The sequence below is a fragment of the Takifugu rubripes genome, chromosome 21 (genome assembly GCF_901000725.2).
Source record: "Takifugu rubripes chromosome 21, fTakRub1.2, whole genome shotgun sequence".
Taxonomy (NCBI): Eukaryota; Metazoa; Chordata; class Actinopteri; order Tetraodontiformes; family Tetraodontidae; genus Takifugu; species Takifugu rubripes.
The window spans coordinates 19,935,415-19,961,337 of NC_042305.1; the positions used below are offsets into that span (position 1 = coordinate 19,935,415).

The 25,923-nt window shown below is 42.2% G+C and overlaps 1 protein-coding gene across 1 annotated transcript in view; it reads right to left on the reverse strand.

Annotated features, from left to right (window-relative positions):
* Positions 1-87: 87 nt before the first annotated feature.
* Positions 88-25,923, reverse strand: part of bmp1a (bone morphogenetic protein 1a) — a 32,330-nt gene continuing 6,494 nt past the window's right edge. The window contains exons 2-20 of the mRNA XM_011617129.2: positions 24,796-24,909; positions 20,290-20,415; positions 19,661-19,778; positions 17,910-18,088; positions 17,595-17,700; positions 13,893-14,017; positions 12,226-12,341; positions 11,850-11,952; positions 10,273-10,389; positions 9,752-9,897; positions 9,466-9,661; positions 9,156-9,281; positions 8,212-8,372; positions 7,854-8,034; positions 7,642-7,767; positions 7,410-7,537; positions 4,785-4,998; positions 3,552-3,802; positions 88-1,789 (exon numbers count right to left, since the gene is read on the reverse strand). Coding sequence (XP_011615431.2) covers positions 1,655-1,789; positions 3,552-3,802; positions 4,785-4,998; positions 7,410-7,537; positions 7,642-7,767; positions 7,854-8,034; positions 8,212-8,372; positions 9,156-9,281; positions 9,466-9,661; positions 9,752-9,897; positions 10,273-10,389; positions 11,850-11,952; positions 12,226-12,341; positions 13,893-14,017; positions 17,595-17,700; positions 17,910-18,088; positions 19,661-19,778; positions 20,290-20,415; positions 24,796-24,909 — 2,768 coding nt within the window. The 3' untranslated portion in view covers positions 88-1,654. The remainder of the gene's footprint in view (positions 1,790-3,551; positions 3,803-4,784; positions 4,999-7,409; positions 7,538-7,641; positions 7,768-7,853; positions 8,035-8,211; positions 8,373-9,155; positions 9,282-9,465; positions 9,662-9,751; positions 9,898-10,272; positions 10,390-11,849; positions 11,953-12,225; positions 12,342-13,892; positions 14,018-17,594; positions 17,701-17,909; positions 18,089-19,660; positions 19,779-20,289; positions 20,416-24,795; positions 24,910-25,923) is intronic.

The following is a 25,923-nucleotide window of genomic DNA, read 5'->3' on the forward strand; positions in this document are numbered from 1 at the left end:
TTGACACTTTGTTCCCTCAGAAAACTTGTAAGAGAAAATAAAGGCAAGTGAAAAGGGAAACGAGTGAAATGAAATATATCTAAATAATGAATTACAGACATGACGTTTATTGTTCTTCTAAAATGTGTTTCAAACATGGACCAGCGTGACATTTCAGACGTGGCTCCATTTCAATCCTGCTCATTTGGCTCGGGTTGCATTGCAGCAGCAGATCAGATGAGGTTTCACTGAAATGGCACAAAACCACCAGCAGCTCACACATGAAACACGCGTTACACGTTTTTCAGTGTGGAACGAGGAATAAAAGGAGGAAGTAACATCGTGTATTCAAAAGAGACCGATGGCTCCACATACGAAGGCAATTATAGGACTGATTTAGACAGTATCATTTCACCTTTACATTACTTATTATAACAATAAATACCCAGGCTCATTTGGTTCTTGAGAAATACTTCATTGTACCATGAAAAGGCATTTTCTCTGCAGAGAAATTAGTCTGAAAATCAACACTGAAACACAATTCATATAGTTATTACCCCATGTTGTAGGACACACTTTTTTATTTTCAAGTATGCCAAAGGAATTAAATGGAGTAATTGAAATAAACCAAAACACTTAAGAATAAAAGAGATAAAATGCATTAAAAAATAAGTGAACTGGCATCGCATTTCAAAAAAACTCATGAGCTCATGGTTGTGGAACAATTCACTGTAAAGTGCTGACTGGTTCGAGCTGAAAAAAGCACATGTTCCCTTTGAAATATCACACATTACTTTATACATGGAGGTACAGTAATAGCCAGTCATTAGGCAAGCAATTACCAACCAGAAGACAATTAATTTATTAGTCCTTTAATAAGATAACTGCTTCCTTATTTTCCTTGTTAATTGTAATGACAAGAATCTTTCCACTAGTTGCCAGGACAATGCCAATTACAAATGCCGCTGTTGTCACTGCAGTTTTCCTTCTTCTCTTGCAATTACATGCAATTGACTGACATACAGTATCAAATTCTCAAGTTAAGTCCTTCTAGAGCTCTTACAGACAGGAATCCTGGATCCGACGGTACAAGAATGCCAAGAGAGGAGAACAAATGTTGAACAGTGCAGGAGAGCTTTCCCATACGTGTCCTCATCTTCCTCTCCTCTCCCTGATGTGGTGAGCTGACTGACAAAAGCAGGAATATATCAGCTGATGCCTGCCTTCCTATAGGTCCTGAGAATCCTCTGTTTACCACTGGGCCTCTTATTAAGAGGCATGGGCTTCTTACTTTTTGTTGCTGTTGTGTTTTTTTGTTGTTTTTTAAGAAATAAAGAAAGAAATAAAAAAGGAAAGTAAGACAGAAACAAAGATACCAGGAGGAGACTTGGCCAATAAATTTCCCTCCCCTCTGCCTAAAACAGACATTCCTGCTCCCACCCCAGTCCTGACCATAAAAAGGTAAAAACATGGTGTACTGCAGAATGGCTTTACTCCTCACAGTCTGTGGGGGGAGCTAGAGCCCCTAGGAGGTGCGGTTGGTGGTCTTGCGGCTGTTCTGTTTGGTCTGGTTCATCTTGGTAGCCGAAGGTTTCCGAGCATCAGGCCGACGCCTTCCCTGGGGCCCCCTCCTTTTTAGCCTCAGCCCCGCACGGCCCCTTCCGGCCCCTACTAGTCACTTGCGTGAGTGCAGTGTGTCCTGGAACTTAGTGCTGGTGAAACGGACATGAAATCCTTTCTTGTTAATGGTATCGTCAGAGCGGAACTTGATGACAATGGAGTCGCCGGCTGAGTAGATCTCCTCCGGAGGCTGACAAGGAAGACAAAAAAGAGAGTTTTCTTTTGCTTTCTGCTTCTTTGCCTGCACTTTATTAAAAAAAAACAAAAAAACAAAGAGCATTGACCCTAACCCAAACCTAACTCTAACCTAACCCTATCCCTAACCTAACTCTAACCTAACTCTAACCTATCCCTAACCTAACTCTAACCTAACCCTAACTCTAACCTAACTCTAACCTAACCCTATCCCTAACCTAACTCTAACCTAACCCTATCCCTAACCTAACTCTAACCTAACCCTAACCTATCCCTAACCCTAACCTATCCCTAACCTAACCCTAACCTAACCCTAACCTATCCCTAACCTAACCCTAACCTATCCCTAACCTAACCCTAACCTATCCCTAACCTAACCCTAACTCTAACCTAACTCTAACCTAACCCTATCCCTAACCTAACTCTAACCTAACTCTAACCTAACCCTATCCCTAACCCTAACCTATCCCTAACCCTAACCTATCCCTAACCCTAACCTATCCCTAACCTAACCCTAACCTATCCCTAACCTAACCCTAACCTATCCCTAACCTATCCCTAACCTATCCCTAACCCTAACTTAACTCTAACCTAACCCTAACGTAACTCTAACCTAACCCTATCCCTAACCCCCTAACAGCCATAACACACACTTGATTTTAGTGAAAGTCCTGGGTCACTCATGGGTCACGTAAGGGTCCAGGACCAGGTTTTTCTATGTTCAGCTACTCTTATTAAGACTTTGGCTGCTATAGAAGTCGGGATAAAATGTTCGCTGATGATTATTTCCAGATGCAGAATGCACTGAACTCATTTCTTTCCTAACAAAACTGCTTTCTACTGTCTTCAATACAGCTGATATTGATTCCAGTGCACCAGGGGACTTATTCTAACATATATTTAGGGTAACAGAATACTCATCACCCTCAGTTTGTGTAGCTTGTCTGACTAGTGCAGCAGTGTCTCACTCAGTCCTCCGAAGATTGTGGCCTGGAGATTTTCAAACACTCGAACAAATCCACTGTTTCTCCCAAAGAAACTGACAGACCTGATATGACAGGAAGTCACTCTTGTGTGACTGGTTTGGACATCCCTGGGCTACACCACTGCCAATAAGAGGATTGTGGAAGAATCCGTGACAAAGCCAACAACAAAACAGATCCAGTAAAGCTGCATTTCATAATAGGGAAGTTTTGAAAGGAATCTAAAAAATATTGAATTTTTATACAGTTATAATGCTTTTATTGTGTAGGCCAGACACTATTCAGGATACTATTTAACTGACAGAAACCCTCGGGCTGAAAGTTTCCTCACGCTGTAATGAGTTTTCAGCCGACTTTAAAATTGAATTGTGTCAGTTTATTTCAAACTGTTATATAAAAAGGAAACTTGATTGGAAAGAAACTCTCTGGGGGCTTTTCGGGGGGTGTTATGTCCCTTCCAGCAGATTGTAAGATCTGCATCAGCCGGAAGACCAGAACTTATTATTGAAGCATTTAAACGAGTTCAAGCTGCAACCTGGAAAAGTTGTGTTACCGTTTCCCACTGGCCTGATTTTTCCATACTAACCCTAACCCTACGATAGGTTATCGACTGCCAGGAAGTCAAGAATTGCCTCAACGGCAACACTCCCAAACGCAGACAAGAATCTCAACTATAACTTTCAGTGAGTTAAGTCCGTTTATGGAGTCAAAAGCTCCAAGGCGCTACACAGTCAGTCTCCCATGGTTTGAACCTTCCGACTAAAATATTCTCACCCCAGAGCCACAGTAACGTCCAAGCCGTGGAGATTTGGTGTCAGCTCCATCGAAAAGCTCCATGTAGTCATAGCCACAATCTGCCTCCTCCTCAATTTCAAAGGTCTGAAAGATGAGCTCTACGCCATAGCCTTTCTCTGCTGAGATCACCCACTGACAGTCAGAACCACCTGGGTAGTTGTTGTCCCCAAACTGGGCATGTGAAAACAGGTCCTTGGTTTTGACTTCAGCCTTCAGGTGACCTCCACACTCTGAAAGGGAAAAGGAACATTTGGTGAGAAGACGACTGCAGGTATGAGGTTAGGGTTAGAGGGTTAGGGTTAGGGTTAGAGGGTTAGGGTTAGGGGGTTAGGGTTAGGGTTAGGGTTAGGGTTAGAGGTTAGGGTAGGGTTAGAGGGTTAGGGTTAGAGGGTTAGGGTTAGGGTTAGAGGGTTAGAGGGTTAGGGTTAGAGGGTTAGAGGGTTAGAGGGTTAGGGTTAGAGGGTTAGGGTTAGAGGGTTAGAGGGTTAGGTCAGCGTTAGGGTTAGAGGGTTAGGGTTAGAGGGTTAGAGTTAGAGGGTTAGAGTTAGAGGGTTAGAGGGTTAGAGGGTTAGGTTAGGGTTAAGGTTTTAGGGTTAGGGTTAGGGTTAGAGGGTTAGGGTTAGAGGGTTAGAGGGTTAGAGGGTTAGGGTTAGAGGGTTAGGGTTAGAGGGTTAGGGTTAGAGGGTTAGGGTTACGGTTAGGGTTAGAGGGTTGGGGTTAGAGGGTTAGGGTTAGGGTCATGAAGCGTTTGGTGTATCAGTCATTGAAGACCCATTGAGCTGATGTTTAGATTTCAAAAACCTTTCGGTTAGGGTTAGGGTTAGGGTTAGAGGGTTAGAGGGTTAGGGTTAGTGGTAGAGGGTTTGGGTTAGGGTTAGGGTTAGAGGGTTAGGGTTAGAGTTAGGGTTAGGGTCAGAGTTAGGGTTAGGGTTAGGGTTAGGGTTAGAGGGTTTGGGTTAGTGTTAGTGTTAGAGGGTTTGGGTTAGGGTTAGCAGCAGCAGCTGCTGTGCCTGAAGCAACGGAACACCGGCGAGCACTGGAGTTAATTTAGTCTGAATCATTACCATATAGACTTTATTTGTTTAGAAATACGTGAATTTTCGTAAATTAGCAGCTTTTTAGCAAAAACAATCAACATGAAAAATGACTCAATTGTTCTGAAATAACCAGTATGACAAGCAGCATACCGCGCTAAACCGTATCTAATTTTACCTGCAGTATGTGAGGCCTCGAATCCTTTCTTCTGCACAGAGTTGTCAGAGAAGAAACGAATGAAAAGCTTATTGCCAGTAGATGTGATAGGTGGCGGCTTCTTGGTGCCACAGAATCGACCCAGAATTGAAGCTTTTCCATCTCGTCCATCGTACAGCTCAATGTGGTCGTAGGCGCATTCGAGGTGGGCCTCGATGTCAATCTCAGTAAAGGACTGTGACAACGCAGTTTTATGAACAGAAAAGAACAAGGTTAGGTAAATTTATGTTCAACCGCAACCATCAATTACCCTAACCCCCTAACCCTAACCTAACCCAAACCCCCTAACCCTAACCCCCTAACCCTAACCTAACCCTAACCCCCTAACCCTAACCTAACCCCCTAACCCTAACCTAACCCAAACCCCCTAACCCTAACCCCCTAACCCTAACCTAACCCTAACCCCCTAACCCTAACCTAACCCTAACCCCCTAACCCTAACCCCTAACCCTAACCTAACCCTAACCCCCTAACCCCTTAACCCTAACCTAACCCCAACCTAACCCTAACCCACCTGTGCTTCCCTAACCCTAACCTAACCCCCTAACCCTAACCCATCTGTGCTTCCCTAACCCTAACCTAACCCTAACCCTAACCCATCTGTGCTTCCCTAACCCTAACCCTAACCTAACCCTAAACCTAACCTAACCCTAACCCCCTAACCCCAACCCCCTAAACCCTCAATTAGAATCTTTCGACTTGTTGTAAGGCGCAAAATTGGATTCCTCAAAAGACTGCCACGATGTCTGTTTAAGGTCACATCCTGGGTTATATCTCTTACAGACTGGGTTATATCTATTACAGACTGGGTTATATCTCTTACAGACTGGGTTATATCTATTACAGACTGGGTTATATCTCTTACAGACTGGGATATATCTCTTACAGACTGGGTTATATCTATTACAGACTGGGTTATATCTGTTACAGACTGGGTATATCTGTTACAGACTGGGTTATAACTCTTACAGACTGGGTTATATCTGTTACAGACTGGGTTATATCTGTTACAGACTGGGTTATATCTCTTACAGACTGGGATATATCTCTTACAGACTGGGTTATATCTATTACAGACTGGGTTATATCTGTTACAGACTGGGTATATCTGTTACAGACTGGGTTATATCTGTTACAGACTGGGTTATATCTCTTACAGACTGGGTTATATCTGTTACAGACTGGGTTATATCTGTTACAGACTGGGTTATATCTCTTACAGACTGGGTTATATCTGTTACAGACTGGGTTATATCTGTTACAGACTGGGTTATATCTGTTACAGACTGGGTTATATCTATTACAGACTGGGTTATATCTGTTACAGACTGGGTTATATCTGTTACAGACTGGGTTATATCTGTTACAGACTGGGTATATCTGTTACAGACTGGGTTATATCTATTACAGACTGGGTTATATCTCTTACAGACTGGGTTATATCTATTACAGACTGGGTTATATCTGTTACAGACTGGGTATATCTGTTACAGACTGGGTTATATCTGTTACAGACTGGGTTATATCTCTTACAGACTGGGTTATATCTCTTACAGACTGGGTTATATCTGTTACAGACTGGGTTATATCTATTACAGACTGGGTTATATCTCTTACAGACTGGGATATATCTCTTACAGACTGGGTTATATCTATTACAGACTGGGTTATATCTGTTACAGACTGGGTATATCTGTTACAGACTGGGTTATATCTGTTACAGACTGGGTTATATCTCTTACAGACTGGGTTATATCTGTTACAGACTGGGTTACATCTATTACAGACTGGGTTATATCTCTTACAGACTGGGATATATCTCTTACAGACTGGGTTATATCTATTACAGACTGGGTTATATCTGTTACAGACTGGGTATATCTGTTACAGACTGGGTTATATCTGTTACAGACTGGGTTATATCTCTTACAGACTGGGTTATATCTATTACAGACTGGGTTATATCTGTTACAGACTGGGTTATATCTGTTACAGACTGGGTTATATCTGTTACAGACTGGGTTATATCTCTTACAGACTGGGATATATCTCTTACAGACTGGGTTATATCTATTACAGACTGGGTTATATCTGTTACAGACTGGGTATATCTGTTACAGACTGGGTTATATCTGTTACAGACTGGGTTATATCTCTTACAGACTGGGTTATATCTGTTACAGACTGGGTTATATCTGTTACAGACTGGGTTATATCTCTTACAGACTGGGTTATATCTGTTACAGACTGGGTTATATCTGTTACAGACTGGGTTATATCTCTTACAGACTGGGTTATATCTGTTACAGACTGGGTTATATCTGTTACAGACTGTATAATACATTTTCATATCACTGATTTTATCTCAGACTGAACGATGATACGGTTTCTTAGTGACACAGCTGACAAAAAGACAGATGATAACAGAAGGGGGAGCCAGAAATCACCACATATTAACGAAGCCACAACACCTTCTGACATCAGCCGAGTAAATTCCAGATCCCCACTGGATTTCACAACAATCCCCGTGAATAAATTCCTGATTGACATGTCAAATTATGAAGGGAGCAGGAAAGCGGCACTTACAATTTTGATGCGGTGGCCTGGAGTAGTGGTGAGTGCCCAGGTGCACGCCTTCTTGCTCGGGTATTTATCTGGCCAGTTGGGGCTGGTAATGGTGCCACTCACACTATTGACAGTGTGATCACAGCCAGCTGTAATGTATGGAAAGTATGTATCAGGTATTTTATTGATAATACAAACATGGTAATTAAATGCTGATACGTGTGTTAAGTGTGCTATCATAAGGATTAGATACCTTCTTTACAGTCATGCTTATTCTCATGTAGCACAAAGCCACTCCTGCACTGGCAGCTGTAGCTCCCAAACGTATTGACACACTCGTGCTGACAGCCGCCATTTTCCTTCGAGCACTCGTCTTTGTCTGAGGAAACACAGAGGACCCAACTTTGAGGGTGTATCATTTACAGACTGTCAGACAGCTGCCCCAAATGACTCGTTAAAACTCACCTGAGAAAAATTGCGCTTTAAAGCCTTTTTTGGACACAGTATTATCTGATTTAAACTCAATGCGCATGTTGTTGTACTGTGAGGTTAGAGTTTCTGGTTTCTCTGCCCCACAGAACTTCCCGTGTAGTTTTGAATCAGCTGACAGTCCACTGCGTACCTCCACATAGTCGTACTTGCAAACCTGAACAGAGAATCAGACCACGGTGAATACAATGGGACATTTAATTTGCTCTTAAAATAAAACACAAGGATTTGAGAATTGCAGCATTGGCAGTGCAGCGAAACCAAAGCAGTGTGACAGAGGGACAACACAGAACAACCCCACCCCGTGTGGACTCATAATAACTCTAGCGCTCACATCATTGCCCTCAGTCTCGAAGACGTCAAAGAGCAGAGTGATGCGATACTGTGTGGGAGCAACCAGCTGCCAGATGCAGTTCTTATTTGGAGGATACTCTCTTGGCCACCCAGGGCTGGTGATCGATCCATTCAGCTTGGTGATAAATCCCCCACAAGCAGCTGGACAGAGGAAAACAAAAGTCACGTTGTAAGACTCTCATCAAATATTTCAAAGACAAATGCTAAATATTGTGTTGCAAACCACAGTGTCAAATAATACACCAATGATGTTTTTCAGTTTACCATCTTTTCCAACTGCCACCAGATAACCTCATGCTGAAGCAATATCAATGTAGCTTATATGCTGATTTTTAATTTATTCTATTTTATTTCTTATTTTATTCTATTTTTATTATCTTTAATAGGTTTAATGGTGTGTAATGGTGGTGGGTAATTTTGTACAGTGCTGTACGTTTTTTTGGAGATGCTAATTTCCCTGATGGACACCCCCTAAAGGGATCAATAAAGTACTCAGTCAATCAATCAATTAAGAATGCTCTCAACTGCATAAATTTCAGAAAAACTTATGTGCAGTGTTGTTTCTCACTACAAATTACAAGACCTGTTTATTAGTTACAGTTAAAATGCTAAAATGCTATCAATTGTTAACGCTACTACACTCAACCGCTTTAACTTTCCTTAATTTTGTGGCTCTGAGTCTTCAGCAAAGCTATATAAAGTGCATTTTTTTAATGATTTTTTTTTTTTTAGAAATTACATTTTAAACAACATAAACTGAGCTAAAAAAATGAATAAAGTTTGCAATATTGTGAGCCAGGTCTTGGAAAACACCCCCACAGGTACTACTGTTTTTAGATGAGTATAGCAACTGCAATGGGGTGGCTGTGTTAACTGGTTAACTGGTTTACTAGAAGTACTGGTAAAATCTCTGTCCATGCTTACCCTCACAGCTGCGCTTGTCAGCAGCTAGCTCGTAGCCTGGGTCACAGGCACACTTGTAGCTGCCCAGTGTGTTGACACAGCGTTGCTCACAACGACCATTGTCGGGTTTGGAGCACTCATCCATCTCTGGATAACAAAGATATGTTGGGAACTTACAAGTTGACTCCAAGGGTTAGTGGCTAACAAGAGAAACCCATTAATACCTTGCAGGCAAAGAGGAATTCACTTTCAAAGCTGTGCTATTTTATGCATAAATGCAAACAGATTTGCATTCAAGATATATCAGAGTTTACAAAATCTAACTTCTGACCTTTGAAGAAATTGGCAGCAAATCCCGCCTTGTTGACAGAGCCATCTGAAACAAATTTCATCCACAGCTGGTTGGAACTGGTTTTGATGTCATCAGGCTTGTCATAGCCACAGAAACGGCCCAGCAGTGGGCTGTTTTCATTGTTTCCATCACGGACTTCCAGGTAGTCATAAGCACAACTGTCATGTCTCTCAATCTGATCAAAGTTTAAGAGTTTAAGGTTACAGGTGGATGTCAGAGAAATGCCAAAATCAGCTGTAGCAGTCATCAATATAGCATTTCTCACCTCAAATGATTGGAAGGTTAGGCCTACGTGATAACCCTGAGCTACAGTAATCTTCCATACACACACTTTGTTGGGCCTGTAGTCATCAGGGTAGTTGGGAGACTGGATCTGGCCATTGTCTTTCTTCACTTCCCCACCACAGATTGCTGCATGTGTCAATAAAACAATAAAATAAACATCGAAATAACATTCCCTGGGGTTTCTTGATATAATCAGCATATAACATGAAAATAAAATGTGTGCACAAAGTTCTTATTAATGAAATATGGATTAGCTGAAAAGCCTCTGGACAGAAACACACGTGACTCCTTTGCACAGACTGGAAACAATGGAGCAGTAAGCTAAGGCCAAAATCTGATTAATGCAGGGTAAGAGACTGACACATCAGCAGTGGTGGAGCCAAAAACTGTGGATAAGACTCGAGCTTCCAGGCACATTGTTGGATGTGTGACTAGCCATGCGTTTAGCAAGCTGAACATTGTGCTGGAATGAAGTTCAGTGAGGTCGGGAGTGGTGCTTACCCTCATAAACTGCAGAGAACCCTTTTCCCACCCAGTTACTGCTGCTGCGGAACTCAATCCACAGCCTGCTGTCAGTGGAGATGATTGGCTCTGGGAGCTTATCGCCACAAAAACGACCTAAGTCATAGACAGATGGATAAATCAAGAATTTATCAGTGCAACACGTGCAATATTCATGGGAGACCATCTTGCTCGTAACTGTATAGACAGTGAATGCACAGCAAGAAGAGAGTAAAGACAAAAATAGGATCAAAAAGCAATTTTCCTGTAGTTTTTGGGTTTTATATACATTCAATACACAAACAAATAATAGAAGGGTTCAATTTAAACATGAAAATACATTGAAACACTGCAAATTCTTTTTCACATGAAGTAAAATCAACTGTATTATTTTCAGAAACGCGAAAGGAAAAGTATTTGGTTGTTTAAAAGAATAGCAGTATATTGATTTTTCATTACAAACTTTAATGATTACTGTATCAGTGAAAAACCGTTAAAGATTTAGCTGTTCTGCTAAAATCTGCTATGTGTGCCACCATTTTTTCACAGAATCAAAGGCCTCACTCAATAAACCCCTGATTCTGATCTGATTTCTTCACATTTCTGTAAGATAATAATGATTACAATGGTTTGGTCTTCACTTTTTAATTTGAAAGAAAATATGCATGTTGCTAATGTATGTTCATATCTGAATTTGAAAGCCATGAAGATCTAGGCTTTAGTCACTTTTCCCTAAAACGCACTACTGTTATTTTGAACCCAACTTTGTGCATATATTGAGTATTTCTGCATGTTGAGCAGATGCTTGACTGTACTGACCCAACTGCCAAAAAGCAATTTGTCATATGAACGTACGTACGTAATAAAACATGATTGAAAAAATTTGATGATTTCATCTTTTTAAAAGGGTACAGATCTCCTCTTTCCCTACACGGTGTTAAAATACAAGAAAGCATATGACCTTAAAAGAGGAGAACTGGTTGTTCTCATAAGAACCAAGTAAAACTTTATCAGGCAACAAAGGCTTTGTAAAAAGGAAAGGAGGATAGAAAGGTTTTTGAAATCTAAACATCAGATCAATGGGTCTTCAATGACTGATACACCAAACGCTTCATGACCCTAACCCTAACCCTCTAACCCCAACCCTCTAACCCTAACCCTAACCCTCTAACCCTAACCCTAAAACCTTAACCCTAACCTAACCCTCTAACCCCAACCCTCTAACCCCAACCCTCTAACCCTCTAACCCTAACCCTCTAACCCTCTAACCCCAACCCTCTAACCCTCTAACCCTAACCCTCTAACCCTCTAACCCCAACCCTCTAACCCTCTAACCCTAACCCTCTAACCCTCTAACCCCAACCCTCTAACCCTCTAACCCCAACCCTCTAACCCTCTAACCCCAACCCTCTAACCCTCTAACCCTAACCCTCTAACCCTCTAACCCCAACCCTCTAACCCTCTAACCCCAACCCTAACCCTCTAACCCTCTAACCCTAACCCTCTAACCCTAACCCTAACCTATCCCTCTAACCATAAACCTAACCCTAACCCTAACCCAATGACTTAGCAACAACCTTTGAGCGGCGCCTTTCTCCAGTATCCGTCTCGGATTTCCACATGGTCATACCAACACAAGTGACTCCTGTACAGATCCATGGAGGTGAAGTTAAGAATGATCTTAAAGACAAAAAGACAGAAAAATTAGAGCTAGATGAGTTCACACACGGAGCTAATCTTGATGATGAGTAAGACGCACATATACACATGTACAGGTATACAAGGGCTGATTATCCATTTATCTTGGATTATTGTAAATATACATCCTTTTCTTCTTTCTTTATTTTCAATTAGCTCAGATTTTATTGCTGCTGCTGTTGCGCTGTAAATTTCCCCGTGTGGGACAAATAAAGGAAATCTGAATTAGAGCAGCCACTGCTCACATGTTCTTACCTTTTCACCTGGTGTGACAGATATTCTCCAGATGCAGTGCATGTAGGCTGAATACCCATTGGGGAAGCCAGGAGAGGAAAAGTTGCCACTGCTGTCCTGTAGACTGTCACCACATCCTGTTTGCAAAAACACAAACAGACCTGCATGTAAGTCCGTATGTTGCAAGCATGATGGAGCATCTTTTTGGTGAGCATCACCTGGGAAACATTAGCTCAGTAACAGTTTTTGCCCCTCTAGAACTGTACTGACAATTTAATGCCAAATGTCAGGACATTTACACATTTATTCCTCAAAAGGCACATCTGCTGATGATATTCACGTCCAACTCATCATCCCCTCCCCTTCACTCAGCTATTCCAGCTAAAGGATGATTAAACAAAGACAGACGCTGAGGCACTTTTCTCTGAGCACCCTCTTGAAATAAGCCCTGCCAACTATAAATAACTAGGGGACCATAAATATAAATAACTCTTGGAAATCTGATGCATTAAGTATGTGCCAGTGGGAAAAAAAAGAAAAAAACAACAGCTTCAATCAGGCTGGCAAGTCTGAAATGCTAGAAGACCAAAGACAGCATCAGAAAAGAATAAAAAGAGTCACTAGCATCTTTATGAATCCATCTAGAGAGCTGTGCAAGCATTGGTTTTACCTATAAAAACCTTAGTTTGTGTGAAGTCCTGACAGGTCACAGACTGTTTCGAACGGAGACACTTGAATACAAAACCGTTACTACACATTCAGGCACATGGTGGGATGACCAAAGAATCCAGGAATTGCCATCTGAATAGACCGATGAGTACTTAACAGTGATTTTGGATGGAACATGTACAGACATACAGTTCCATCCTGATTATACTGCACTTTACATTTGTTTATTTTTAGTTAGGGTTAGGGTTAATGTAATGGGTTAGGGTTAATGTAATGGGTTAGGGTTAATGTAATGGGTTAGAGTTAGGGTTAATGTAATGGGTTAGGGTTAGGGTTAGGGTTAATGTAATGGGTTAGAGTTAGGGTTAATGTAATGGGTTAGGGTTAGGGTTAATGTAATGGGTTAGGGTTAATGTAATGGGTTAGGGTTAGGGTTAATGTAATGGGTTAATGTAATGGGTTAGGGTTAATGTAATGGGTTAGGGTTAGGGTTAATGTAATGGGTTAGGGTTAGGGTTAATGTAATGGGTTAGGGTTAATGTAATGGGTTAGGGTTAATGTAATGGGTTAGAGTTAGGGTTAATGTAATGGGTTAGGGTTAGGGTTAGGGTTAATGTAATGGGTTAGGGTTAGGGTTAATGTAATGGGTTACGGTTAGGGTTAATGTAATGGGTTAGGGTTAATGTAATGGGTTAGGGTTAATGTAATGGGTTAGAGTTAGGGTTAATGTAATGGGTTAGGGTTAGGGTTAGGGTTAATGTAATGGGTTAGGGTTAATGTAATGGGTTAGGGTTAATGTAATGGGTTAGAGTTAGGGTTAATGTAATGGGTTAGGGTTAGGGTTAGGGTTAATGTAATGGGTTAGGGTTAGGGTTAGGGTTAATGTAATGGGTTAGGGTTAGGGTTAGGGTTAATGTAACTCCTTTTCAGGAAACTGGTCAGAGACCTCTCTCATAGGCTTAGGACTCAAAAATAGAGCGAAGAACCCACAGCACTCAGGGTCTATCATTTGGTCTTACTGGAGCATTTGTAGAGTTTGCGCGCCTGTGCGATATCCCCTTTGCTCAGCCTGGTTCGTTGTCCAATGGGCGGTCGCACTCCATTTACATCGTAGCGTGGGAGGATGGTGTCCAGAAAGATGCCTCTGTAATTCAGCAAGAGATAGACGTCAAAGGAATCTTTATTTTGAATTTAGGGGACCTGAAAAAATAAAGAAACGTAGTACAAATTGAGATGAATATCACATATATTTTAAGACCAAATTGACATTTTAAGGATACTCTAAAACAACAACAATGAATGAAAAGGTTGTTTTTATTGACTTGACCCAAGCCTATAATCACCATTAGGTTAGGGTTAGGCCCGTACGGGCCACTAGTTTCTTTGCTAATTTCCCTGGTGGACACCCCCTAAAGGGATCAATAAAGTACTCTTGAATCTTGAATTAGGATATAAGTGTTGCTAATGAACACATGAATAATCAACTTTTGTAATTACCCCAGTTTCTAATCACATGATTTAGAGTAGTGAAATTCGACGTGTGCTGAAGAATTTTTAAGATTTGAAGGAATTTGAGTATTTCTTTTCTAAACAGTGTGATCCTTATTCTAAAATAAACCAGATGAACATTTGTAAGCACTTCAAACACTCAAGATTGGGCTCACAGTTTGTTTTTTAAGTGAAAATGGATCATTGGTCACTTTCTTTCACAGATGAAAATAAACCTAAAAGCAGTTTTACTGTGTGAGCAAAACTGTGAAAGCTGTAAAAACTTGTAAATATTTAAATATAATTACAGTATCTCAAATTGGTCAAAAACATGATCAGACCATTAATTACTGTTTGCTGTAATTATAGCTCTAGAGATGACCAAGTAAAGAATGTCTTTTCACAATCTTTACAAGTTTAGTATCTCCATTTAAATGAAAGTTTAGCCTGTTGGTTCCCATAGAGACATGCCTATCAACACCAGGCATGAGCAAACACAGGAGCCCAGCCTAACAGTTTCGACCCTGCCTGTCTGTCTTTAGCTTTGGGGAGCCCATATGCCACTCCAGCCAGTGTCAGAGCAGACAAAGGGTACACTGGCAGGTCTCTATTTGGGTTGGCACTGCTCCATGCACCCTTCCTAACAGAATATCTCTGCAGCACAGGAGGGGGAATGCAGAGCTGTGGGTTGGGTAACATGCCCGAAACAAAAAGCACTAAGGATAAGACTTGCTTGTCCCCAGGCAATGTGGCAAAAGAGAAGAAGGGCATGAAATTATCTGAACAAGCCACGGCAAAGGCCCTGGCTTCCCACGGTGATTTACTGTAAAACATGAAGCAAACATCCAGGCAAACAAAGAAAGACACAGGTCCAAGAAGAAATTGATTCACCTCTGCAGAGCTGAAAGCAGAGCCTTGTCTGTTGATACAGCACTGGCAGCCATGCTCTCTCTTACGGACGCTCATATTGATCAAGCACCATCTCAAACACCAACCCTAACCCTAACCAAACACCAGAGCTGGACGCTGAACATCATAGCAACACGCTTCAGCACTGTGGGTTACTACAATGTGTCAGATCAAATCTTTAATCAGGAATAATCAAAACCTTCATGGTTCTGCCATGCTACATTCTTACATGGCAAATAAAACAGTAGCTCAAAGGAAGGACAGTTACATCAGTTTACCATAGTTATTACTCTTTTCTTCTGTTCTAAGTTCTCTTCTATATTTGAAAAACATAAATCCTGTTGGATGAAATAGGTTCAACATTTTTCTGTAAAGTGGCTTTATGAACTCAATGCATAGGGGCAGACATATATTTCTGTATATGGGCTATTTCTATAAAGATTCACTGTCAGCTTTCCACAAGGTGATTGCCATGACAACATGGAAGTTGACATGTGAAGAGGCCCTCAACCTTAAAAGATTGCATGAGCTAGCTGGGGGTGGGGAGAAAGAATATGTATACATCTGGAAAAAAGGAAGAAAAAAGGCCGACACAGAGCTGGTTTTGATTCCAAACTGAGACGATAGTGTTTAGAAAGTGCACTTGCATCGTGTCCCATGTGTGCTCGCAGATCATATTTCACCAACTTTGGCTGACTAAAGACCTTCAAATTCCTAAATAGGCAGAACTTTCTATAGCAGGCCTGCAGCTGTGTGAAACACTCCCTCCTTTTGTTTATGCATGCAACTGAAGGTCAGAATGCAAGTTCATGCGCAACACTGAGGTCACATCCTGCACACGTCAGAGATGGAGCCCGAGTATTTCACTAACATATTTGTTAGCTCTCATGTACACAGACAACTCCCTGAGAAAATGCTGCACGTTGAGAGCCATGATGCTTTTGAAATGAAATTAAAGACTCAGTCACAGACTTTGAGTCAACTGCTCCTCAGAGAACTATTTTGGCCCTGCAACAAGCCAGCTGGGAAATGAATCCTCAAATCAACCACAGATGACTGAAGACTAGAGCCCAGAACAGGGCTTGTCGTGAGGCTTTTTATGGAGGATTTCTTCTTCTGGTGTTTTTAAGAAAATATGCAATACAAAAAGGCAGCAAAACATCTGGCGTTAATATGAAATGAGGTCAGCTGGCAACAAAATCAAGTGTGAGTTTAAATATGACAAATTTGCAGGTAAACTAGAGCAATAATAGTCTTTTCATCAAGAAGTTGTAAAAGAACTGGTCATGAGAGAGCAAAAGCTTTCAAACATGTAAAAGGAATAATGTAGAAATAACTAGAAGTTATTTAGCATTTAGCATTTTATTACCAAACTTCTTGTGTGTCTATGGGAGAGTCCCCACATTTGCTGTGACATCATGAATGTTGTAAATTAGGTAACCAACCCATCCTACTAATCACCAAAGCTTCCTGAAGGGGTCTAACGGAGCTTAATGAGCTGATTCATAAGATGAACCAAAGCTTTTACAAGAAGCTTCCCTGCTGGTTTGGCCCCAGCGACAACTTAAGTGAGAAAGTCGATCAGGCCGCGGTTGTTCTATCTGGAATAAACCTGTGATCATTCTTTACTTGGTTTTCTAGACAATAACGACTAAACTAGGAGACTAACTGCTAAAGTTTGTGAATTACTGATAGACTATCAAAATAATGACTAAAGTAGGAGATTCCAGATTAAAATAAAATGCATTAAGGCTATTCTATAATGTCAGAACACTTTAAACTTTTAAATAAACAAATCTACACTAATTGACTATAGTTTTAAAGAAGAGAATGTAAAAGGAATGGAAATGTCAGATTCAAAGTTATTTTATGGAGCATATTTAATTTCTCCTTACCATTAGTATTATCAATACAGCACTAAGAAATTAAAGATTTATGGAATCATATCTCATTTCAACCTTGGACCCTGTCGTCATGAAAACAGATTTTTTTACCATTTCAGTCAAAGAGATCTTGGCAGAGGGTAGTAAAATAATTCTCCTGAAAATCTATGAGTTTGATGCCCTTACAGATGCAACACTAAACCTTTATACAAACATAATGTCCTCATTGTTCGGATTCCAATGTTGTTATTATTTCCACTCATCGTACAGATGAGGCCAATAGAGAAATATACTAAACTGCATAGCTGTAGTACAGTTGTTACATTTGTGAGATTAAAGAAAAGAATATAATCAAAAAGCTGTGAAACAGTTAAACCTGACTTTTAATTACCACCATTTTTAATATCACATTTTTAAAAAACCCACATATTTGGTGATTACCTTGAGAATGTATTCCTGGCATAGTGCATGATGCTGTCAAAGTCATAGACCTCTCCTAAAGAATCCACTTCACCAGGCTCCATCTTTAGAAAGTTATATTCCTGTCCTGTAAGAGAAGAACATCAATGGAAAAACTATGAACAGACAATGCAATTTAATGTATTTATGTAGGGGAGAATTTCTGATATATGAGACCACAACATAGATAGCTGAGGCTGAGATTCAACAAAAATGGTTGTGGGATCTAATTCGATGTGCCTAGAACCATATTTCTTTGTTCTCGCTACATGATTGCGAAGAGGTCTGTAAACTTACCAGGCTGAATGTTTTCCCTAATAATGCTGACGTGTTCGTCTCTGTCAGGCCGTGTGTGTTCATGCCAGAATCCAATCACATGACCCAGTTCATGCACCACAATTCCAAACTTGTCACAGTTTTTCCCAATTGATATGGCCTGAGGCCCACCTCCACGACGACCCACATAGGAGCAACACCTGTCAATGCACAGCCATGCTTTAGCAACGTCAACATTTGAAATCTGCCCGAAAAAATCAAGAGTGGAAATTAGAGAAAGTTTCCCTGGAGAAGAGAAAAGTGTGCTTTAATGCCTATTAGTCACAATATTTCGTATTTATTGGTTTTCTGCACAAAATTAGGTTTTATGTTTTCTTTCAAAAACTCAAACCTTTAACAGATCGGTATTCAACTATCCTAAAACTATTATGTTGTGTACCAAGCATGTAATAATAACCTTGTCAAAAGAATATCCGATCTGTTTAACACCCATCATTGGCACATGCAGCAGTGACATTCATTAACACGCCTGCTAATGGCAGGTGCTAGAGGGGTTAGGGTTAAGGTTAGGGTTTACTGCGGTAGGGTTAGGGTTTACTGCGGTAGAGTTAGGGTTTACTGCGGTAGGGTTAGGGTTTACTGCGGTAGGGTTAGGGTTTACTGCGGTAGAGTTAGGGTTTACTGTGGTAGGGTTAGGGTTTACTGCGGTAGGGTTAGGGTTTACTGCGGTAGAGTTAGGGTTAGGGTTAGGGTTTACTGCGGTAGGGTTAGGGTTAGGGTTTACTGCGGTAGGGTTAGGGTTTACTGCGGTAGGGTTAGGGTTTACTGCGGTAGGGTTAGGGTTAGGGTTTACTGCGGTAGGGTTAGGGTTAGGGTTTACTGTGGTAGGGTTAGGGTTTACTGCGGTAGGGTTAGGGTTTACTGCGGTAGGGTTAGGGTTAGGGTTTACTGTGGTAGGGTTAGGGTTTACTGCGGTAGGGTTAGGGTTTACTGCGGTAGGGTTAGGGTTAGGGTTTACTGTGGTAGGGTTAGGGTTTACTGCGGTAGGGTTAGGGTTTACTGCGGTAGGGTTAGGGTTAGGGTTTACTGTGGTAGGGTTAGGGTTTACTGCGGTAGGGTTAGGGTTAGGGTTTATTGCGGTAGGGTTAGGGTTTACTGCGGTAGGGTTAGGGTTTACTGCGGTAGGGTTAGGGTTTACTGCGGTAGGGTTAGGGTTTACTGCGGTAGGGTTAGGGTGAGGGTTTACTGTGGTAGGGTTAGGGTTAGGGTTTACTGTGGTAGGGTTAGGGTTTACTGCGGTAGGGTTAGGGTTAGGGTTTACTGTGGTAGGGTTAGGGTTTACTGTGGTAGGGTTAGGGTTTACTGTGGTAAGGTTAGGGTTTACTGTCAGGCACACAAATCACCGTCCAGCGGGCCAGACGGCCTGTCTGGAAGGCCGACCAACCTCTCCTGCGACACCTTGAACTTTGCACAGGATAGATGGAGGCCTGCCCCCATGTGGCTAACGTCATCTCATCTCAACAGTAAAGGTCAATAGTTGAATAGAGAACTTTTTTAAACTTTCTTTTAATTTTTTTGAACGATGAATATCATTGGCTAAAAGAAATCACTAAATTCAATTGATTGCCTGACAAATGATTTTTGTAAATGGTCTACACTTTAGAGTGTAGAGTTTAGCAACAGCAAAAACCAAAACCAGTAAAAAAATGCTTCCCAGAGTTAAGCTAGTCTTCAATAAGGAGTAATATAGGAGTAATCTCCCAAAAACTCACCCGCATGGTCTGTAGGTAAACACAATGTAGCTCTCCTCCTGTGTCCTCTCTATAAAGGTTACGCAGGTGTGTTTCTCCCAGTGCCGCATGGCCTGACGGAATATCGCCCGCTGACTGCCTAAATACGAGGGCAGAGGGGCTGAGATCATACAAAAATAGGCACATGCTCACACGCACGCACGCACACACACACACACACACACACATACATGCTCGCACGCACACACATGCTCGCACGCACGCACACACACACATGCTCACACGCACGCACACACACACACACACACATACATGCTCGCACGCACACACATGCTCGCACGCTCGCGCACACACACATGCTCGCACGCACGCGCACACACACACACGCTCGCACGCACGCACACACACACATTAATAACTTTTAATAAGATGCAGAATTGGATCAAGAATTTTTGAAAATTGTGAATTGTGCTGTCAGAATATGAATATATGCCTCATCGTTTAGAACTGCAGCAATATCATAAATATATCCAATTAAAAGTTCTATCATTAAAAAATTAAACAAATTTAAAAAATTACATAATATGAAAATGCACAGTAAAAGACCCCCCCCCCCCCCAAATCAATTCTCAATAATAATAGTTACGTACCACTAAAGTTTCCACTGATGACATATGGAATAACACCTTCAGGCCAAACACGTTCCGGTCTGGAAGTGGCAGCTCTTTTCCTGCGATGTGAACCATGTCTATTTTGACTAGTTTTACTAGTGGAGGCTGGAGATGAACAAGACAAGAATCCAAAAAGAAAATCAATTATGTCCCGAATCAGGTAGTTCTCCAAAAATACATTTAGATATCTGTTATCTTGAGAGATAGATTTTCCTTTTAAGCTTTCATCTAAAACCACAACTGTCTGGCATCAGGACGTTAATGTGATTACCACAGAGGAGAGTAAAATGGAGCAACTCATAAATATACATATAAATATATAACATATAAATGGAGCAACTTAGATCCTTAAAGTTCCTGGTAAAAACACTTTGCAGTAAAACTATGCGACTGTCTCAGTTCATGCAAAGCAAATGGCGCTTCAGGAAATCATTTAAATCGAAATAAAAAGTTTGTAATGTGTACTGTACCAGCAAATTGAAGGTTATATATATATATATATATATATATATATATATATATATATATATATAGACTTCAGAGAAGGGAGGATTCGCTCTCCAATACTGCTGGATGAATCCACAACCACCTGACAGAGCTTTTACTAGTTAGGGTGGCAACCATACTGCTTTCATTTTAGATATTGTTTTAACAAAAACGTCGATTTCATTTAGTCATCTACTTTTTGTTCCCATGAAAAGTTAAATAGGGCACGGAAACAGCAGAAGTAAAATATTGAGAGTTTCTCTGCATGAGCAAAGTGAAGTCGAGCTTTTATTTAAACTGAAATGGGCTCATCATGGTTGAGGAGCTGTAATCAGAAGCATTAGAAACGTTTAAGATTCTTTCAGTCCACGCTAACCCTAACAACAAATAACCTAAAACCAAAACCTTCACAGAGAAATGTGCTTAACTTTAACTTCAACTCAACTTTATTGATCCCTTTGGGACGACTCCCAGAGTCTCCATACATTTCCCTTGGGTGCCCAATTCACCTGTGGACTGAATTCAAAATTGCATCAGGATTCTGTACTGAGCAACTGATTTATTAAAACAAAAAAGTCTATATTTTAATCTAAATTTAATCCTGATGGCTCCTGTAATTAGAGCTATACAAATAATAGATGAGTGATATTAACATGCTAACAATGGGACAGCAAGAATTCTTCCAAATGGAAAGGTGAAGTAAGCTGTTATCAATGCTGTGAAGCCCCCACCACTAATGCTCGTGCCTCTAGGACTACGCTTGCTCCACCCACACCTCCACCTGCTGTTCAGACTCTCCAGACCATCCCAACATGTGTGAACACATCTGATGCAGACATTCTTCTGCTGTTTGTTGCATGTGTGAACAGACCGATGTGACGCACCTGCGTAGATGATTCTCTGAAGATCTTCGGAACGGTACAGTTGTAAAGCTAAGTGTTTAGCTAAGCAATTCAAAAATTAAACCCTAAGCTTTGGTATGAGATCCATTAAGAGTGGTTGCACACGGTCTCGACTGCAGCAAATGAAGCTCCACCATCAACATGAAGCTCCACCATCAACATGAAGCTCCACCATCCACCATCAACATGAAGCTCCACCATCCACATGAAGCTCCACCATCCACCATCAACATGAAGCTCCACCATCCACATGAAGCTCCACCATCAACATGAAGCTCCACCATCACCATGAAGCTCCACCATCCACCATCAACATGAAGCTCCACCATCCACATGAAGCTCCACCATCAACATGAAGCTCCACCATCACCATGAAGCTCCACCATCCACATGAAGCTCCACCATCAACATGAAGCTCCACCATCCACCATCAACATGAAGCTCCACCATCCACATGAAGCTCCACCATCCACCATCAACATGAAGCTCCACCATCCACATGAAGCTCCACCATCAACATGAAGCTCCACCATCACCATGAAGCTCCACCATCCACATGAAGCTCCACCATCCACATGAAGCTCCACCATCAACATGAAGCTCCACCATCCACATGAAGCTCCACCATCCACATGAAGCTCCACCATCCACATGAAGCTCCACCATCCACCATCAACATGAAGCTCCACCATCCACCATCAACATGAAGCTCCACCATCAACATGAATCTCTACCATCAACATGAAGGTCCACCATCAACATGCAGCTCCACCATCAACATGAAGCTCCACCATCAACATGCAGCTCCACCATCCACATGCAGCTCCACCATCCACATGCAGCTCCACCATCCACATGAAGCTCCACCATCCACATGAAGCTCCACCATCAACATGAAGCTCCACCATCCACCATCAATATGAAGCTCCACCATCCACCATCCACATGAAGCTCCACCATCAACATGAAGCTCCACCATCCACCATCACCATGAAGCTCCACCATCACCATGAAGCTCCACCATCACCATGAAGCTCCACCATCAACATGAAGCTCCCCCATCCACCATCACCATGAAGCTCCACCATCACCATGAAGCTCCACCATCAACATGCAGCTCCACCATCACCATGAAGCTCCACCATCAACATGAAGCTCCACCGTTCACCATGAAGCTCCACCATCAACATGCAGCTCCACCATCCACCATCACCATGAAGCTCCACCATCAACATGAAGCTCCACCATCCACCATCACCATGAAGCTCCACCATCACCATGAAGCTCCGCCATCACCATGAAGCTCCACCATCACCATGAAGCTCCGCCATCACCATGAAGCTCCACCATCCACATGCAGCTCCACCATCAACATGAAGCTCCACCATCCACCATCACCATGAAGCTCCACCATCAACATGAAGCTCCACCATCCACCATCACCATGAAGCTCCACCATCACCATGAAGCTCCGCCATCACCATGAAGCTCCACCATCACCATGAAGCTCCGCCATCACCATGAAGCTCCACCATCCACATGCAGCTCCACCATCAACATGAAGCTCCACCATCAACATGAAGCTCCACCATCCACATGCAGCTCCACCATCAACATGAAGCTCCACCATCAACATGAAGCTCCACCATCCACATGCAGCTCCACCATCAACATGAAGCTCCACCATCAACATGAAGCTCCACCATCCACATGCAGCTCCACCATCCACATGCAGCTCCACCATCCACATGCAGCTCCACCATCACCATGAAGCTCCACCATCAACATGAAGCTCCACCATCCACATGAAGCTCCACCATCCACCATCACCATGAAGCTCCACCATCAACATGAAGCTCCACCATCAACATGCATCTCCACCATCACCATGAAGCTCCACCATCACCATGAAGCTCCACCATCACCATGAAGCTCCACCATCAACATGAAGCTCCACCATCACCATGAAGCTCCACCATCACCATGCATCTCCACCATCACCATGAAGCTCCACCATCACCATGAAGCTCCACCATCAACATGAAGCTCCACCATCCACCATCACCATGAAGCTCCACCATCACCATGAAGCTCCACCATCAACATGAAGCTCCACCATCACCATGAAGCTCCACCATCAACATGAATCTCTACCATCAACATGCAGCTCCACCATCAACATGAAGCTCCACCATCAACATGAAGCTCCACCATCCACCATCACCATGAAGCTCCACCATCACCATGAAGCTCCACCATCACCATGAAGCTCCACCATCACCATGAATCTCTACCATCAACATGAAGCTCCACCATCACCATGAAGCTCCACCATCAACATGAAGCTCCACCATCCACCATCACCATGAAGCTCCACCATCAACATGAAGCTCCACCATCACCATGAAGCTCCACCATCACCATGCATCTCCACCATCACCATGAAGCTCCACCATCACCATGAAGCTCCACCATCACCATGAAGCTCCACCATCCACCATCACCATGAAGCTCCACCATCACCATGAAGCTCCACCATCAACATGAAGCTCCACCATCACCATGAAGCTCCACCATCAACATGAATCTCTACCATCAACATGCAGCTCCACCATCAACATGAAGCTCCACCATCAACATGAAGCTCCACCATCCACCATCACCATGAAGCTCCACCATCACCATGAAGCTCCACCATCACCATGAAGCTCCACCATCACCATGAAGCTCCACCATCAACATGAAGCTCCACCATCCACCATCACCATGAAGCTCCACCATCACCATGAAGCTCCACCATCACCATGAAGCTCCACCATCAACATGAAGCTCCACCATCAACATGCATCTCCACCATCACCATGAAGCTCCACCATCACCATGAAGCTCCACCATCACCATGAAGCTCCACCATCACCATGTAGCTCCACCATCATCATGCATCTTAATCTTAACAGGTTTGTGAAATCCATTTCTCCACTGAGTCACAGCTGTTTCTTAAATGCTGCGTTTAAGAAAACCAAGATATAACAAAGCCTTTTAAATACTAACAATAACTAGGGGGAAATTTTGAATGTGTTACTTCTGACGTTCTTACCTGATTCTGTGTGATTAATAATCTTGATCGTTCTCTGAGCCCAGTCTATTATTCTGTCCACCTTAAACATCTGCAAGTCCTCTTCATCCAGGGCGATGTCTCCCAGAAAGGCAGCTGAAAGAAACAGACGTTGATGGCGAGTGTGAGAGAGTTTTAATCGGAAGCATCCATGCGAGTAGCTCGGATCGCTTCCTGCTTCTCAGACTGAGTAGGAGGATGCGTAGCGGCACAGTCAAAAATAAATAGATCTTTACTCTCCTTGCCTTGGAATAGAAAGATTTATGAAAATAGATGTCTGCATTTTGTGAAGCAATTAATCGAGGAATCCTCCGTCAAGGTGTTATCAAAAACCTCACTGTGCTTAGATGGAATTGATGGCTTAATGAATTTTAGCAAATGTGGCACAACGATGTTGTCTGGAAGAGGTAATGCGGGGTGCCTTGTACAAGTAACAGCTCCATAATTAGGGCAAGAAGAAAGAAAATAAGCAAGGTTTATAACTGAGGAATGTTCTTTATGGGGTTCTGAAGTAAACGGCCTGTTTCTATGAAGGATAGGCTCGTCTTCTCTGCAGGGTGAGACAGAGCTGAGCTTTACAAGCTTTTAACACCAGCATGCCTGGAGCATTTATGGCCCCGCTTGTAAGCAGAAGTTGGAGAGGAGTTTGAAAGAGGGTGGAGGGGTGTTGGGGTTTTTATGCAATGTGGTCCTACCATGTCAACTCAGGAGAAAAGGAATAAGTAACATGTAACCAGTAGCCCTGAATAGATAGAGCAGTTAAAATAGAGTTAAAAAACACAGACGAGTGCCATCTGAACAATTTTGGGAGTTAATGTGGTAGAGAGCAGACCAACTCCAGGGGAACTCCTGGGCAACCACTCAACTGTACAGTTAATGGGAACTATTTACAGAAAGGCTTCTCAAGAGTCAGAATCAGTGATTCTTTAAACTTATTTAAGCTTCCATCCAAAAAAGAAATTGCAAAAAAAGACTTACTACAAGTTTAAACAGCAACGAACAAACTTAACAAAGCCTACCGAATATGTGAGTGCATGCGTAGAAGATGGCTGTTTGGGTGATTAGAAGCCATTTAAAAAGACCACTGTTAGCAAGAATGAGCATGAACTG